The sequence below is a fragment of the Mycetomoellerius zeteki genome, unplaced genomic scaffold (genome assembly GCF_001594055.1).
Source record: "Mycetomoellerius zeteki isolate Tzet28-1 unplaced genomic scaffold, Tzet1.0 scaffold35, whole genome shotgun sequence".
Taxonomy (NCBI): Eukaryota; Metazoa; Arthropoda; class Insecta; order Hymenoptera; family Formicidae; genus Mycetomoellerius; species Mycetomoellerius zeteki.
The window spans coordinates 887,403-905,999 of record NW_017257338.1 but is presented as its reverse complement, the minus strand read 5'-3'; the positions used below and the strand labels follow the sequence as shown (position 1 = coordinate 905,999).

The window sequence follows — 18,597 nt, the reverse complement described above, 5'->3', positions numbered from 1 at the left end:
TACGTGGATAGTTGAAAAGTTTGATAAAAAAACAAGTAAGACGCATTTAATTAAATCAATTTTACTTTTTAACATAGTCTTCTTTGAGGATTACATACTCGTACTTGATACTCAAAATGAATTTCATTCAACTCGGCTTTTATTTGCGCGCCTGTTAACTTCTTCAAATGACACTTTTATGACAGCAGAGAACTCGTCTTTTTTCATTGTTACACAACTATTGCAAGTGATTTGATTCAAACGTTAAGCCCAATGCACAAAATTGAAAAATACAGGCAATAGGGATAGTAACAGATTTCAACCTAATCAGAAATATACTAAAGTATATACTAGAGTAAATAGTTAAAATTTGTTATATTCCTATTGTCTGTACTTTCAATTGTGTCTTCGACTTTAACTACGTGTTACATCCGATAGATGTGAAAAATGATTATACTTATCTACTAGCAGTGACGTCACTTTATGAATTGTGTCATCATCTTGCAGTAATTTACCCAACTTTTCAAACTACCTATGTATATTAATATATAATATGTTATACATATATATGTATAGCTATATGTACATACATATATATATTTCATACGACACTTCTGCTAAGCCATGTACTAAGTTCGTGACGTTTAATGCACAAATGTACAAATGCACGGTGAATAATGGAAACATAGCACGAAAATTTTTGCCGCGCGGAAAAAGGAAAAAAAAAGCTCAATCCATCCCGTAATGAAACGCGTGTCGGCTTTTGAGCGATCTGATAGAGATCGAGAGCGTTTTCCAGGCGCATTGAATAAATGGAAGTCTATTTACTTCGGACTTTCTACAACTGGTAGAAAGTCCGTGAAAATTGTACAGGGCGTCCCAAATTCATCGCCACAGAATTCTTCCGTCTATGTAACGTAATAACTTTCTTGTTAAAGATATTAAAGAGTATACGAAAGAGGCTTTTTGTTTCTAGCGATACGTAATTTACCTTTATGAAATAAACTTAAAAAGTATAAATTATAAAATTAGAAAGTCCTATTTTATCGTTTAATGTCAAGTGGATTAACGAAACTTTTATTCAACTTCTGGAGATGAAGTTTTCTAAAGAAGTTTAGCGAAAATCTGTGTTAAATAAATTTTTTAAAACTATTAATACCAACATTATTAATAAGTGTAATAAAAAAGTAATTATCTGTGACGCTATGTAAGATGATTAAATGAACAAAAGTATACATAAAGTACAATACATTGTTAATATATTGATAAATTTACAAATATTTTCACGATTAAATTAATTATATTTTCAAAAGTAAATTTTTGCAGAGCAAAATAAATTTCCATTAAAATGGAAGTGCTACATCCAATATTCTGTTAAGTTTTTCATTTGAAACGGTTTAAGGATCAATCAATATATGGTAGAAATCTGATCCAAGCTCCAGGTACATCATACATAATTTTCTAATGAGGGTTGCCGTGCGTAAAAGTTCTCCGTCAACGCGAAACGATCTTATCATGGAATACACGCATATTACTTTCATCCTAAACCGTGTGGAAGGCACTCAGGCGAGCGAATGTGGACATTTCTGATGATGATTGTAACGTAAATCCATATTTAAAAAATAATAACACATTTATAAAAATAATACACATTTATAAAAAAAGAACAAAAATAATTATTTCATACAACTTTCTTAATTTTGCACTATTTCTCTACATTATATATCTAAACTTCTTTTTTTCTTTGCACATTGAAATTAAATACTTGTCACATTTCGAGTTAATTTGACTTTAACGATTTTTCATTCATCGGCTTTAACCTTTTATTTAAAAAATAGATAGTAATTATAAGAGGAAGTTAAGAGGAACTTGACGTAGTTTTTATCATTAAATTTTTTCACAACTTTTCGGAATTTAATGGTAAACGCGCCTGAATAAGAGCAACATTGCATTATATAATGCATAGATATTTAAGGATTAACCTTAAGTTGTTAATAGTTGTTCCAACTCTTGTAAAGCATTTAATAATATTAATATATGAAGAGATAAAATTTTTTGTCTTTTCATAATAAACGTTATCATTCTTCTTTAGTGAGAATAACAAATCTTATTGGACATACGTAAGATTTAAAAAAGACATCAAAGGAAATACTACTCCCATCGTTATAAAGCGTTTTGTCACAACAAAAGCGTCTCCGCGAGAAAAAAATTAGATTTACCGACAACTCTACAGAAACATTCTTGTCACAATACTATTGCCCGAGTCCCTGTCTTCTCGAGTCGTGCGCTTGGAACGTGCACGTCGCAAAAATTCGCGTATATTCACGACAACGCTGCGGCCGTAATTGCACGGGTTCGTTAATATACCCATTGTGATATCGTGGCGGGCACTGCCGGTACGGGTATTCCTTGCTGCCGGCGGCGAATTGCTGCTGCTGCTGTTGTTGCTGCTGTTGAGGTTGGTGCTGCTGATGCAGACCGTGGGGATGCCATCCGCCGTTCCGGGGATGAGACGACGCAGGGGCGCGCACGTGCGGTCCCGACGGGGCGCCATTGGCCACCACGGCTCTGTAACGTCCCTGCATGCCCAAGCCGCGGTGCTGATGACTCCCGGGGCCATTCATTCTCTGCCTGTCCTTTCCTTTCGCTCGTCTATGTCTTCCTCTCTCTCTCTCTCTCTTTTGTCTTCACCCTGTCCTTTTTGTCACTTGCTCCCTCGTCTGGCGGTATTCCCTTTCCCCTTCTCTTCCTCCTTCTCCTCCTCCTCACCGTTGCCGTTGTTGTCTTCGTCCTCGTCCTCGTCCTTGTCTTCGTCCTCGTACTCGTCCTCGTCGTCGTCACGCTTGACACTAGGAGGTTGCTTCTCGGTGTGCGCGCGCGACGTTGGGCGCAGCCAAGCCGGCTGGTCTTCTCGCCTCTCTCACGAGATCACTGGCTGAACCGATCGATGTGCACCGAGAAGAACCTGGCGAGGGTATTTAAATGTTACCTGGTTGGAGAGGATCCTGAACGGATGTGACAGATCTCTCTTTCTCTTTTCTCTCTCTGTCTCTCTAAACCCTCCCCGCGATTTGACATTTCGAAACGTGAAACGAACGTGTCAAGGGAACGTCCGAGCTGGCCGGTATCGTACCGATAAACCGATATTGCTCCCCGCGCGATACTGTGATATTTTTCACCATGGAAACTCATTCAATCGTGTTTATTTCCTGAACAGAGCCGTTAATTCCATGGTGAAATCAGAAAGATGAAGCGTTGCGCATGATGGAGTGGGGATGAACGAATTTCGACCAAACAAACTCTATCGGTATTACATTTTATTGTATTTTCGATCATTTTCGACCAATCAAATATTATCGCTTTTTATCTACTGCGCATCTTTCGGAATGCTTTACCTTTCTGATTCCACCATGGTTAATTCCATGGTTAATTCCATGATTAATTCCTGACAGAGATCTCCTCATGGTGGAAGAAGTTTCTTCCATGATGTTTCCAGTGACGGATTAAGCATTTTGCCACCCCTATAGGCATCAACATCTAGCCGCCCGCAGGTGGCTTTATTAATTTATAAATTTAATAAAAGGGAAAATGGATAAAAAAATTATTTATATCCCCGCATTAGCTAGTAAAAACATTCAATAATCCTTAATAAGTAATATAAATATAATACATTTTTAACCATATATTTAAAATATCGTTTCTGATAAAATATGCTCGGTTTAACTCGTGCGAAAACGTTAGATTAAGAAATTAAAAATTTATTTCATCTGTGTGAAAATTTTCTGTCTTGAAAAATTTGCCGTCCCCTCAAAGCCGCCCTAGGCAAGTGCCTTGTTTGCCTATGCGTTAATTCGTCACTGGGTGGTTCTTCCATGGTTTCTTTCACCATGGATCTCCTTGTGTTTTATCTTCGACTTCAACAAGAATTAAATCATTCTATAAGCATCGTGATAATTTTTTAAATATCCGTGTCAAGTAATCAGCCGAGCTATAAGAAAGAAATATATAAGCAGAGAAAAACATCTTGTGATAAGTTGCGCTTATTTGAAAGCATTATCGGGAAGAAAAATGCTTCATTCATCTAAAAACAAGACGATTTCAAATATCGATCGTCAAAAAGTGAATGACTTGTACATACAACCGACTAACAACCAAAATTGAATGCCTTCCTCGTCGTTTATACATGCTGTGCCTGTAATTTACGAATGACCTTTTCATCGCGCTAAACATTACTTTAATCATCTCTGCTAAATTCTCAATTTTCCCTCGTTCGTTCTTAACTCGCCTCGCGTCGCGACCAGTGTTGTTAAAATATGTATGTCTCATATGCGATATCGCGTACATTTCCTGATGATAACTATATTATATATCTAAATATAAAGTTAGTCCGATGTGCATTTCTCGAGACTTTAAATAGTCTCATGGAAATTCATTAAACTCGCATATTCGTTTTAAATATAAAGATCAATCATTTTAAATAAAAGTTGGTATATTGCCTTTAATATTATAAAGCATAAAATATTGATGGAAAAATTTTTTGTACAGGATCATTAAAATTATATAACGCGATATTGTACGTGAAAGTGTTACGGTAAATAGTTCCGATTATAAGCAATAAAGTATCACGTGTGAACAGATATCATTCCGGTAGATATTTTATTCGAGAAATAACACTTCGCTGTTATGAGATCATATATTTTTACCAACATTGGGGTATCGTAATATAAAGCACTTATGAAAAGGAGCGACTACGTACTACATGTAAATCATATTCAACAAGCCGAACGAGACGTTAGCAAAGTCACGTAATGCGAATATTTATGACGCTAATTTCCGGAAATGTCGCGCGCAGATTCTTCTTCGATTAACGACTACTTTATATAATAACGTGATTTTTTTTTAAAGACGATAGATGGCAATATTCTTTGCAGATAATATCGGTATTTTGGGCCGCACAGGAAAGAAAACCTGAAAATTCATGAAATCCGAGCGATATGTAGAGCACAACGACTTTTCGTGAGGCAATTTTTAAACGATATTATCACTTTAAATAACGCAGGACTCGTTATTTAATTTTGTTAGATATCTCGAAAAGAGTTGTTCGTCTATTAATTTTATTCTATTTATACTCATATAAATACAGAATTTATCGCCATTACTCAGATACAGGTGCTGTACCTTGAAATATGATTTTCTAGTATACTCCAAACAGTAACGCGTTTAATCAATGAAATTGAATAAAAGAATTAAGATTAGCGATTAGAAGCAGTATAAATCTTATTTTTTATGAGATCGCGAATTATAAGTGAGTTTCAATTTATAAATATTTAATTATTTGCTATTTTTAAAATGCTACAGAAATATTTAATTTGCCATTACTCGCAATTTTGTGAATATTCATAATATTTTAAAACTATTCACCAATTAATTAAACGACAGTGAATTCTTAAAATTTAAGATCGAATCGAGTTAAGAATCAAGACTAAAATGGAACATAGATGCCTTTTTTGTCATTATAAATTACTACAATGATCATAAAGTATCAGCGACTGTTAGAACAATGACGTGAAAGGCTTCCGTATTACAGTCCCTCGCACGTTTCGACTTCATGTTCTCAAGGGTTTCCTTTGTAAAACGTAGCAATATCGACAAGATGTTACAGAGAAACCAATTATAGAGAATTCTGTGAATTAACGAACATTCAAATAAGCGCTCCTTTTCAACAGTTGGCGACACGCAGGGCGCATATTAGAACGTCCAAGTTCTAGGCAGAGGCAGTAAGAGAAGGAAAAATCGTACACATACGCTGCCCTCTTATCGATCGCGATGTTTACATAATGAATCGAGGTACAATCAGTCGTTAATGCAACAAGAGAGAGATACTTACGAATAATGCATACAGTAGCGCCGATAGGTCGAAGCGCAGGGGAAAATAAATGGAAGGAAGGTTTCCATCATTCGTAAAGGTGCGAGCGACATTTATTGCTACTTGAACGATATAAACATTAACTATAATCTACGTAAGCGAGAGGAATAGAGACAGCTCGTGCAGCGATAGAGACAATTATGTGTAGTGGAAAAAAACATATACGCACACATACACAAGGATGCACTTTAGGATTAACGTAATGATGTGAGTGAGAAGAGCGACTGCATCGAAATAGAAGGGAGGATAAACGAGTTGCCTAGCTGAAAATATACATTCGATTCAAATACCATATGCATAATTGATTCTCATAATTTCCGCAAGTACGAAGTAAATACTTCAAGAACGTGAATACAAAATGAAATGACGCAAAGCGTATTAAAGTCCGGTAATTTAAGAATTGTAATTGACAGCGATGTTACATCCTACGTTTTGATAATACGTACAGCGTATTATCAAGCTGACATCGTTTTTCCTCCACATTAATCCTCAGCATACTCATATATTGCGGTCGATTTCGTCGCCCGAAAAATCAGTGTGTCATAGCAGGTTTGAATAAATAATGAGAATCGTCGATATATAACCGTACAATGACCTATTTCACCTATTCGCTTTTTTTGTAACGTCTTATTATAGTGTAGCACACATATGTTTTATTATATTGCATATAATATACACCCCTCGCACATAAAGCTCTAGATATCAAAATAGCGCATTCCTTTGATTTGAACCGAAATGTCGACAATCTTCCTATTGGCTATTTCGACCGCTATTTCGATTTAGTCCAATAAACGCTTAATATTCTTGTATGGGATATGGTTAGTAGGTCCAAAATGGAAGACTTATGCGCTACTTTGGTATCTAGAACTTTACTCGCATAGTAATTTTATAGTGTACAGAGTGTACGAAATATTACAGCAATCTTTCACAATTCTTTTGTACATATAAATTGCGAGAATATACTGTAATAGTATAAGATTTAAATAAAGATTTGGCAAAAATTGCATTTTCTTGCACAATATTCGAGAGATATCCATAATAATTAAATAATATAATTTAGAACAGAGGTTTATCAACACTATGCAGATAATCAAAATAAATTTCTCTATATATAATCCATAATATCTGATTACGGCAAATTCGACTTTTAATTAAAATTTGTTATATATATAATATTCTTCAGAAATAAATTACATAATATTATATTCTACATATATATATATAGGTATATCTTCTTGTTATCTTATATAATTATTATTTAATTTCTCAAATGATGTAAGTGTCTATTATACAAATGTTTAAAGAATATTTTAATTTTCCAAATGTTATTGAATTTTAATATATAATAATAATTTCTTATAATATATACAATGTAATGATAACTGCTATTTTAATCATATTTATAAAAAAATCTACTAATATATATATTATATATCGAAAATATTTAAATAATAATCAGAATAAATGAATATGCTATAAATATGTATGTATATATCATATGCGCTATAATATTCATGAGATATATATGTGTGCATTTCCAACAATATATATTTTCAAGATAATAAAATAAAATTCTTAAAAAGTAAATACATCTTATCTTATTATATACATTCCTAAAATTTTCCTTTTAATATTTACAATGTTTTGATATATTTGTAATGTTCATAAGCACGAATGCGTGTTAATGTTAAGTGCATGCGTATCCAACGATTATTAAAAAATATTTTTGAATAATCGTGAAAGAACAAAAAGCCTCATATAAAAAAAGGTTTATTCTATATTTTTGACTTATTCTTTCATGTAGAATCATTTTATGTTTATACCACTTCTAAACACGATAAGTATACAGGATGTCTCATTTTAATGTCCACACAAATAACATAAAAACAGCTAGATTTACAAAAACAATGTTTAAGATAAAAATTGTATGGTTTGAAAAGGAGAACAAATAATGATAAAATAAATTTCAAAAAAAGGTCGATTTTCGATCAGTCATGTAAGAGATCATTGTCACTGTCATTTTTCTCAATGAAATTATATGATTTTTTTAAACATAGTTCTTATAATTATTTTGCATATAAAAGTATTAGAGTTATCAAAGTTAATAATTAAGTTCACACATAAGATATTTTATATATTCTGGCATATTTTGATATGAAATCTAAATCTAATCTCGTAAACTATTCACTTTTTTTGTAACTATATCTTAATACTTTCATGCACAGAATAATAAGATGAATCAAGTAATGTAAAGAAAATACAATACAGTTGCTTTTCTAAAAAAAAAATATGTAATTGCATATTGTAAATTGAATTATCTCATTAATTCTTTCGTCCTACAGAAAATCGAGTTCCAGATTCGAACCATGGTTAAATATTTTTTACAATAAATTCTTTTTTAAAATGTCTATTAGTGTCATTATTAAATTGATTATTAATATTTGTGATGTTATTTCCAGTATAATGTCAGTTTCAGTTTATCATTGCGTTTTTAAGTTCTACAAAGTAAACCGGCGCACAGGAAGTAAAACATGTATTTGTAACTCTACATATAAATATTATTAAGCAGATTCGCTTCGACTAAAAATAGAATTCTTTCTCTATATGTTTTCTTAACTCAAATTATTTTGTCTTATTATGTAATGTAAAAGTAATATGGTAGGATAATTAAAAGTAAATATTTTACGATAGATTTCATATTTCGTGTCAAAATTTTTGAGATTAAAATTAAATATTTTGTAAATTAAAAAAAATACTTTCTTAATGTTTAATCTTTTGTTAATACTTTCACATGAAGAAAGAGTAAAGAAATCGTATGATCGTATAAAATCATATAGTTCTAATTTTTAAAAAAAGAATGAAATTTTAAGTTTTTAAGAAAAAATGTTTCAAAAAGTTTTATTACTTCTTATTGTTAATTAAAATCATGTTAATTTTATCTTCTTGTAAATTATTAAAAAATCATAAATACCGTTATGACATAAACATGTATATTTTGTGTACAATAAACATGTGTGATATAATTCAGTGTATTATATAGTATATAATATATACAGGATGTCCCATTTTAAATAATACATTAAGATTTCTCGGAAACTATAGTAGATACGGAAAAATGTTTCAAACAAAAGTTGTATGGTTCGGAGGAGGACATAAGAAGGTATCATTGATTTGACCTTGGATGGCGCCCAAGGCCAGATCAAGATCACGTCGATTTTTTAAAAATAAAACTTCCTATTTTTCATTACATTTTCTTGTAGCTTACCTCGAGAGCTTTTCAAAACATTATATAATAAAATATTTTTTCATTAATTATTTTTCGAATTATAAGGCTCGAAAGTTACAGTACAGTCGGCATTACGCAAGTTGTCTGACCGACTAAATCTCTTGAATGTTGTTCAGGATCATGTCCTAGATAACATTTGTCAAGATCAGGGCTCTATTGGAGATTATTTTTCTTATTTTCATTTTTACGTAAAAATATATGAAGTTATTTGATAAAATATATGATTTTATTTAATATTATATTATATAATGATTTCTTGTGATTGTATATGTAATTATCGAATTATACATAGAGATTTCATATGAATTTTATAATGATTTTGAGGACTCTGTCCCACGATTACATTATGGGAGAACAGCATATATAGACACGCTCAGCTAAAACAATATTATCCCTTGATAATTTAAACGAATATTGGAGTATTGTATACGGTGTTCTGTTTACGTTATTTGACGAGGTGAAGATCCCTTTCAGGATCCTTTCTCATTTCGCCGCCGCTTTTTGTGGGTCTTTTTGGGTCCGAGAACCATCGCGGCATCGTCGCGTCAAGCTGCCCCATGATCCTCGGCAGGTCCGAGGAACCGATTAAGTGAACCGGAATATCCAGGCCCCGTTGCTTTCGGGCTCGGACTCGCGGGCCTTCTCTCCGCTTTCGTACGGACCCATGATCGAGAGAAAAATGTCTGTCCGATGATAACCGTAAGTTTGTCGTGTATTTTTACGCGAGCCTTTTCGTACTATAGTTCGTTCGGCGTTGATAATGTGATAAAGCAAGTCGACTGTCGATGGAGGAAAAGAGATGAAGAATTTGATATTTAATTATCTTTGAACAAAATACGATACGTGTGTGAGAGAAATCGCGAAACAATGGCGATATATATGTACATATATAGATAAAAGACCACGAATTTTTTCATTTATTCTATTATTACATATTTTTAATATCGTCTCCGCGTTGTGTCGGGACTGATTGTGTTCGAAGAACTATTTCTCGATGAAGGTACAATGTAAACGCGGAGTATAGTATGGAATTGTGCAACGCAATTACTCCTTTACATTACGGATATTAAAAAAGAAACTACTAAAAATATTCGAAAATTGTATATGCGAGAAACTCAGCGGTGAAAATAAGTTGCTCAAATCGTTGAAGAATGAAATCAGAAACAAAAATAATATCCCGAGAGATTGTTCGCAAGAACCGACTATAATATTAACTGGAAAGCACACTCTCACGCATTTTGAGGTGTTCAAATCGCTGTTTCTATCTCTGCACGAAATCGATTCCCTTCGATGCATGACGAATGTTCACGACGCCGTGTCGTCGTTATGAACAAAAACTTGTCACTACTCCGAAGAGTATTAATATGATACGTTCCTCATGTGACAAAGAAATTATTAAGAAGATTGTTGGAGAAAGTTAGGTTATTGGATTTCGTGAAGAAGAACGAATTATCAATCTGCGCAATACATCTTTCGTAATGTATCTTCTATAATATAAAAGCCAATATAATCCATTGTTTCCATTTCCATGCGATAACATTCATCGGTACGTTTATTGTCGAGCAAATTCGCTTATTTACAATATTCTTAAGGACGTATTATACATATTTTTTAAAAATTGCGGATTATTCTATAAGATTTAAATTTTAAAATATAATACAAAAAAATTCGACGGCGCACAGTGATATAAACGGTGCCTCTACATAATTCACAAATCGCAAAACGTAGTTCGCAAACGTAAACGCAGAATGAAAATTTGTATTTGTTTTTTTCATTGTGCGGTTGGTTTTCATCTGTATGTATCTTGCGTGCGGTGATCGTCATTCTGTGTCAGCATTTGCGAACTATGTTTTGCGATTTGCGAATTATGTAGAGGCACCCTAAAACGCAAATCCAGCTGGACAAAACTAAAAACCAATACTTTTAAATAAATCAAACAACATAGTAAAATATTTATACTTGTATAAATTTACCTTTAATAAAGCTGGTAAAATATTCTGGCGTTATTAAGTTGCGTGCGTATATTCTATAAATTATCTTTACAACAACAAAAAATAATAAATTATCCGTTTTTTGCAGATAACTATAAATAATATTATGTAAATGTTGTTAAGTCAGTGCAAACAATAAATAAACTGTAGATCAGTCTCGAATAAAATCATTCTTATTAATAACAACCAATATAAATAAATTATAAAAATGTGGTTCAAAATGAAATAGAACGTTATAAACACAACTTTCATATATATAGTTTATATATAGTTTATTTAAAATATAAATATTAACATATTTGTAAAAATGGATGCAATACATCCTTAAACTCGCATGCGCAGCTCGCAATACTCTTTTGAGCAGATATTTTTAACCGAACAATGGTTTCGAAAATTAAAAATATATAAAAAAGAAATTTGTAGCTCGATCGATGAAAACATCGACTCGGCCAAAAATAACAATACGCTTCGAGCTTGAAGTTGAGGCTCTCTCTTCCCTTCCTTGCTTTCTCATTGTAACGTTTATTACTATTCCCGCACCGATATTCTCTAATTCCTTTTATCAGGATCATGAAATTTTGAAACAACATGCGCGATATGCATCGAGCACTGCAAACCAGACAACCGGGCAAGCAGGCAGACAGGCACCGTTGCCTCAATATGCGTGGAGATTCGTGCCGGGCGCACGCTGCGTACTGTATGTATATACAGCGGGGCCAGCAAGAGAACTGAGAGCGGGGCCTAGCCTCCTGGTGATGTGGTACGGTGTGTGTCTGCGCGAGCAGAGAGAAACCCGTTTACCTTTAAACTGCTGCTCTCGCAGTAGCGGTGATGGCAGCGACAACGACGATGACGGTGGCGGGATGCGGCAGTGGTGCATGATTCTCTCTTTCTCTATTCCCTCGAGAGATAGGGAGCCAGGAAGCGACAAAAGCAAAAACCGAGACGAAGCAAAGCCAAAGGAAAGCTGGCATGAGTTTACATGCGTATACGCTTCAGATTAGCGTTTAGACTTTAGTTAGATTTTAGTGGTGACTGGCCACTGATTTTTAAAATGGCATTGGTGGTCAATGATGACCAATGTTACAAAATTTTTCGAAACTTGTAAAAAAATAAATGCTACATAGTATAAAATTTTGAATGACAAATAGATAACAAAGATCTGTTTTTTATTTTTGCACTAGACTGCACTAGAACTTATTTTTTACTTAAAGCCGAATATCAAACATACACCTATTTCACTTTAAGTTCCAAAAGTGCACACTAGTTCAGCTATAAAAAACAAACCTTACGTAAAAACAAATTAAAAAGTACGCTATTCAACGCAATACCTACGAGGATATTTTATTTAATCACGTTACACAATATTTTATCATTATATGCTTATGATGATAAAAATTCTACCATGGCGTACGCGATAAAACGTAAAAAAACTCACTGGACAAACAATGTGTTAACGTTTGCAACTCGAATTTTATCGTAAGGGTGGAGATAACGCATTTTATGCAGCAGCCTGGATTCGATAAAACGAGGCGTACCATATGCGACGAACCAGACCAGCCAAAGATTTAACGATTCTTCGCTTTATGTTAAATACGAAACGCTCTTTGCGTAAAATATTCTACAAAATGGCTCTAAAGAGCATTTTGAAAAGGGAAAACCACTCAACTTCGCTTCAAAAATATACAGTCAAAATGTACAGCAACGAGAGTGTTTGACAGAGAAAGAAACCGCTGACGAATGCGAGACCGTAGTAAATTTGTAGGAATTAGTCATTTTCCTTGAATGTAGTTTCAAGTAACCATGATAATATCTTATTCAAAACTTATAATTTTTTTTATCTTTCATATTTCAGCGATACGTCAATCTAGATCTCGAGAATAAGAAAATGTTAAATTTTCTTCAATGAAGATAAAAATCTAAATGACTTCAATCGGTGTCACATAACTCTCTACCATATAGATATTCTTTGTTATTCGTATGTTGGTTCTCATATTTCATTGTGTGCCCACAGTTCTGTATACACAGACCGTGTGTGCGCGCGCACTATTTCGAACTATTTCAGTACGGATTCGAGTGTAGCGGCCGTGTATAACATTCTATCGGCTTGAAATCCATCGACTCCTTCGAAATAGCGGCGGCTCGTTCTCGAGCAGCTGCGTTTTTCGATTTTCCGGCACACAGCTGGCGTCTCCTTGCCTCGACTCGACTTGCGATCTCAGACTTTCATCGTCCACTCGAGTCCTCGAACCCTCCAGACAAGAGCAAAGGTCATTGGTCCCCGGGTCGGAAATCGAGGCCTGGTTGCTGGGGCCTTCTTCAAGAGCATTTCGGCTTTCTCCGAATCCTCCAGGAATCGCCAGGCCGAGAGGGCTCGAAGGAGCTCACTCTCTATCGATCCAAACCGCTTCGTATCACGAAACTGGCTGGCACCTCAGAGAGCGCGAGAGGAAAGGAGATAGAAAATGGGAGAGAGAGAGAGAGAGAGAGAGGAGAGAGGAAAAAGGAGAGAAATACCGACCCTCCTCTCTCTGAAGGATAGTGATTCAACTACTGATTTCACGTTTTCCTCATCGCATTAGTTTTTCTACTTTCTGTCAAACTCATTGAACTTTCTGTCTTTAATTAAACAATTTTATATATATATACAGGGTGTTTCCAAATTAAATGGCAAAACTTCGGGAGCGTGTAGAGGAGTAAAAAACTAAGAAAAAAAGTCCTATAGACATATGCTCGTTTTTGCTCCGTTTCAGAGAAATCGAAAAAAAATGTTTACATTTCTTGCCATATCTAGCACCGACATATTTGATTACATTTTCCACTTTCTGTTATGAATTTGTCAGTCGCTCTTTGAAAGCCTTTAACAGTAGATGAATTTTGTCTTTTGCAATATGCCGCGTACGTATTCTAATAGTGAATATGCTGATATGGTTTTTGTATACGGTTTCTGCAACGGTAATGCTTTAAAGGCGGTGCGAGAATATGCACGACGATTTCCAAACAGAAGAGTGCCAAACCGAAGAGTGTTTATGTTGTTATATATATATCGCTGACAAAATAATTAATCCTTTTAGCCAACAACTATACCTATCCTACATTACAATTATATTTCAAAAATTCCAAGCCATACTTTCTCTCGCTTGCTCTTTCATAAATTTTGTTTTCCTTCAAATAAAATATTATTGGAAAAAATCAATAAAAACTATTGAGATGAAATATTACTTTAAGCGAAAATAGTATTTGCTCTCGCTTGAACAATTCTTTCACAACAGTGACGCTGCTTCCTTACCCGACTTTTATCGATACTTGAATATAGTAACGTGAGTCATGTAGCATTGTTTATTAGCTATATAAATATTATATTATTCCAACGCAATAAATTCTTTTAATTTACCAAAGCAATGCATATTAAATACATTAAAGAAGATTAAATCATTATAAAATTTGATTTATTAAAAACAGACAAAAAATAAAAAATAAAAAATGTTCAGTTAATTTTATATTTCGCAAAATTAGTCAAGCTAAAGATCAAGCTAGAATAACATATTCATTTTGCGTGCGTTACACAGGAATCCCGTTTAAATATTTTATGACTATCTTACGTAATTATTATAAACTAATATATTAATAATTATAATATAAACTAATTTATCAATATTTTCAGTAATAGAAATCAGTAAATGTTATATTAAGATAATATTGTGTTTAATGCAGTCAAGATTACGGATCGGAAAATATGAGAACGTATATAGATATTAAAATATTCAAGATTCGTTCGACAAGGACGTAGTCCTCTAGCGAATGCATTTTCTACCTGCGGTATAACGAGTTTTCGGAAATTATAACCACCTTCCGTGCCATACAAAATATATATTGCAAAAAGAGAACTGTGCCAGTTCGTGTACTTGTTAACTTTCACAGCTGTTATCTTCAATATTCTCGTCGTGATATCGCACAACCAGCACAATTATATACTTATATTAAATATAATAATTAAAAAAAAAGAGTGAAGAATGTTGCAATAGCAACATTGTAATTGCAAATAAATTTAGCATCTATTAAAAATTGAACAATGTATTTTTATGAAGTTTCCTTTTTAAATAGGCTAATGTTATCAGTAACATGTTATGAATAAAATATTTATGATATAAATTTTCTAATTAATATAGTAATCCAAAAGGAAATCATTTAGACTTTTCTTTCTTTGTAGGATCGTTATGGGTAATTGTGACAGTGGGTGACTATAACATTGTAATATATTTGAATGAAAAACAAATTTTCGGGTTATTTTTAGGTCCATCTTTATTAAACATATAAAAAGTAATTATATTACTTTATATAAAAAATAAATTTTCATAGATTTGTAATAACTATAAATGTATAAAATTTTTGTTTAAAGACGAAGCTGTCAAATTTAGATCATGGAAGTTTACATGCTTATTCTTCACTTTAAAGTTCATTTTTTTATAATAATTTCACTGTTAATTAAATTTCTTGTCACATTTAGAAATTATAAGTGTTTAATTAATAATAATTCAACAGAAATTGTATCAATATCCCTTCTTTGAATGTTAAATGAAAATCACAAATCCTGTAGTAAATTTACTATTAAAGGTAAATATGACATTGAAAAAAAACTTATTTTCTGATAATAAAAATAATATAATAATAATCTAGATACATAAAAAATTTAAATATAAACATTATTTAAACTTTACATTTTAATCGGATATATATTGTTTTATTTTTTTCTAAAATATAAAGGCTATGATAACCTTTAATTATTATTGAATCCAATAATTACACTATGGAATATCATTTTATGCAATACGAATGTGAATAGTCATTTCCGACATATCTTTGCGTGCTAAACACGAATCCGTTAATTACTACAATATTGAGAAAAATGGTATCGAAAAAACGATGGTAAAAAAACGATGATTTTAAGCTGGTTTTCAGAACATTGTAACACTCAGCTAGTTTTTATGCTTAATTTTAGCTTTAAAATATGTTTTGATTCATTTCGATATGATTTTTTTATTTCCGAATAATTTCAAAAAATACAGATAATTCTATTTTCATGTAACAGCATTCGACAAACAAATAATAATATTTTAAAGAAAATTAATATTTTTTAATGTAAAGTTTAAAATATTTATTTCATCATTCTTTAATAGAACACTAATTACAATGTATAATCTAGTTAAATATTCTATCACAATTACTCTTCACACTGCCACAATTGGCTACATATAGGATAATTATGACAAAGTAGGTTAACAATTTTTTTCATATTTTATTAAAATTGATTATACATATATTATCTGATTAATTTACATATATTTAAGATTTATATATATAATTTCAAAAAATTAATAATTTGAAAAATTTTCAAAAAACTTTTCAAGTTAATTAAAAAGTTACAAAATATTTAAGTTCAATTTTGTGTGTTTTGTCACAATTACCCACAGTGATCCTGCGTGTAACAGTGCTCTTGATTTAATTCTTCACATTAATTATGAACGAATGAAAGAATGAAACAAAATACTGTAGAATATATCATATGCCTATTATTACGCAAATCCATGAGAATATCCGCTTGATGCGAAAGTCATTTTTTTTTATCGCTTATATATCGCATTACGAAACTTAATCATGAACTGTTGCACATTATGCCAATTAGAAAACTGTTTATTACGTTAATTATTTTAAGCCTTTTTAGAAATATCGATTTAATCCTCACATCTTTCAAAAACGTTTTCATCTGCAGTTACAAATATAACAGACTTTTCTAATTATAAGAAAGACATACTGCTTCAGTATACGGAAGCATCAATAGCTAAATGCAGTGATGCGCAACCCACGACCCGCAAACTAATTTTGCGAAAATATAATTGATATATATTAGGCAAATTTAAAGTGTATTTGAGATGCATTTCACACAAAATCTTTAAGAACTTATGTTTGAAAATGTAGCTTATATTTCATAAATAAATGACATGTTTGTAAAACATTTTATTTTTATCAATTATCTTGATGTTTTATTTCCTCATTAATGAGATAAAATTCAAAGTTAATCATTCTAATAGATAGAATAGATAGAAGTGTACAGTCGTGTAAAAAAACAATCATAAAAATAAATAACTTGAATAAATAAACAGATAAAAAAATATTACAAGTAACTAAAAAAGATATTAATCTTAATACCCCCCCCCAATAAATATATGTATATGTATATACACATATGTACATATACGTATACAGATATATTTATAATTTCCTTATTGATATTATGATGAAAAGTTTTCATATATGTAGATATATAACAATACATACAATAAATTATAAAATAATTTAGTAAATTATATAAATTAAATAAAATCTGTTTATCGGTGTGTGCATATGCATGTAGCGCGTGCCCGCAAAATTTTGCCTATATCTGAAAATGGTCCTCGGTTTAAGAAAGGTTGCGCATCACTGGCTAAATGTATCGAGTTTCAATTAAACTTTAAAACGGTAAACAGAGGATAGGGAAATGTTCAATATTAAATTTCAAATTCCAAGTATTTCGCGGAAAAGACACTCAGTCTGCAGGAACCTTTTGCTGGATCGGTTAAGCAACGTTGAATCGGTTACACACCTGCGAATATACGCAGCCTATGTCACGTGGCCGTATATTTTATTAATAAACAGCGATATTGATAGTATGGCGCAGCGATTGCGCGTAACCGAACAGGACGTTCCGGTTGTGATCGGCGATACGCGACTCGCGGTCGTGAAAAACTGGGCCCCTGCGAAGTAAACGTGAACCAGTCCCGCATGAGCCTCAAGAGTCAGGTTGCCGCCTCGATTTATCGGAGTACGACGCTTGGGTCTTGCGCCAAGGCAATGGCGCAATTACTTGAGCGAACCGACTCGCACGTTGGCGTCTCCATTCGAAAAGGTTGCGGCTTCTCCGTCATGGCCGCTGACTAAGAAATTCGCGCGTGGCTTCGATGGCTTCACCGACCTCCTTCCTCCTTTTCGCGAAAATACGCGCGCTCTTATCGCGAAAATTCTTTAATTATACGCGTACCCGAGTTTCACGCGTCGTTTGATTGACACACGATCTACGTATATGTTAATTGCGTTAAAATCGTAACTTTGCCTGTCACACTAATGCTAATTCTTAATTTGAGGGGGAGAGGAGATAATCCTTTTGTTTGTAGTTTAAACTGAAGAGCTACAAAACGTCAAGGCATTGATCAAACGTTTTCTTGATATCAACGAGAGAATTATGTCTCTCAAGAGGAATGGGATAAATGTAGTATAGATTAAATATAAATTTAATTCCACACACACACAACACAACACATTGCACACCGAACGTTTTCCCGTTCAATTCTTATCCAGAAAATTTCAATCTCAAAGAAACC

General features: G+C 32.7%; 1 protein-coding gene across 5 annotated transcripts in view; it reads right to left on the bottom strand.

Annotated features, from left to right (window-relative positions):
• Window positions 1–18,597, bottom strand: part of mura (ring finger protein murashka) — a 65,011-nt gene that overhangs the window by 10,913 nt on the left and 35,501 nt on the right. For 3 of the 5 annotated variants that reach the window (XM_018452696.1, XM_018452697.1, XM_018452695.1), the window contains exon 2: window positions 2,347–2,944. The exons of 1 other annotated variant lie outside the window; for it this stretch is intronic. In XM_018452696.1, coding sequence (XP_018308198.1) covers window positions 2,347–2,603 — 257 coding nt within the window. In that variant the 5' untranslated portion in view covers window positions 2,604–2,944. Of the gene's footprint in view, window positions 1–2,346; window positions 3,269–18,597 lie in introns of those variants that run through there. One more of the 5 variants, XM_018452698.1, reaches the window with a different exon arrangement.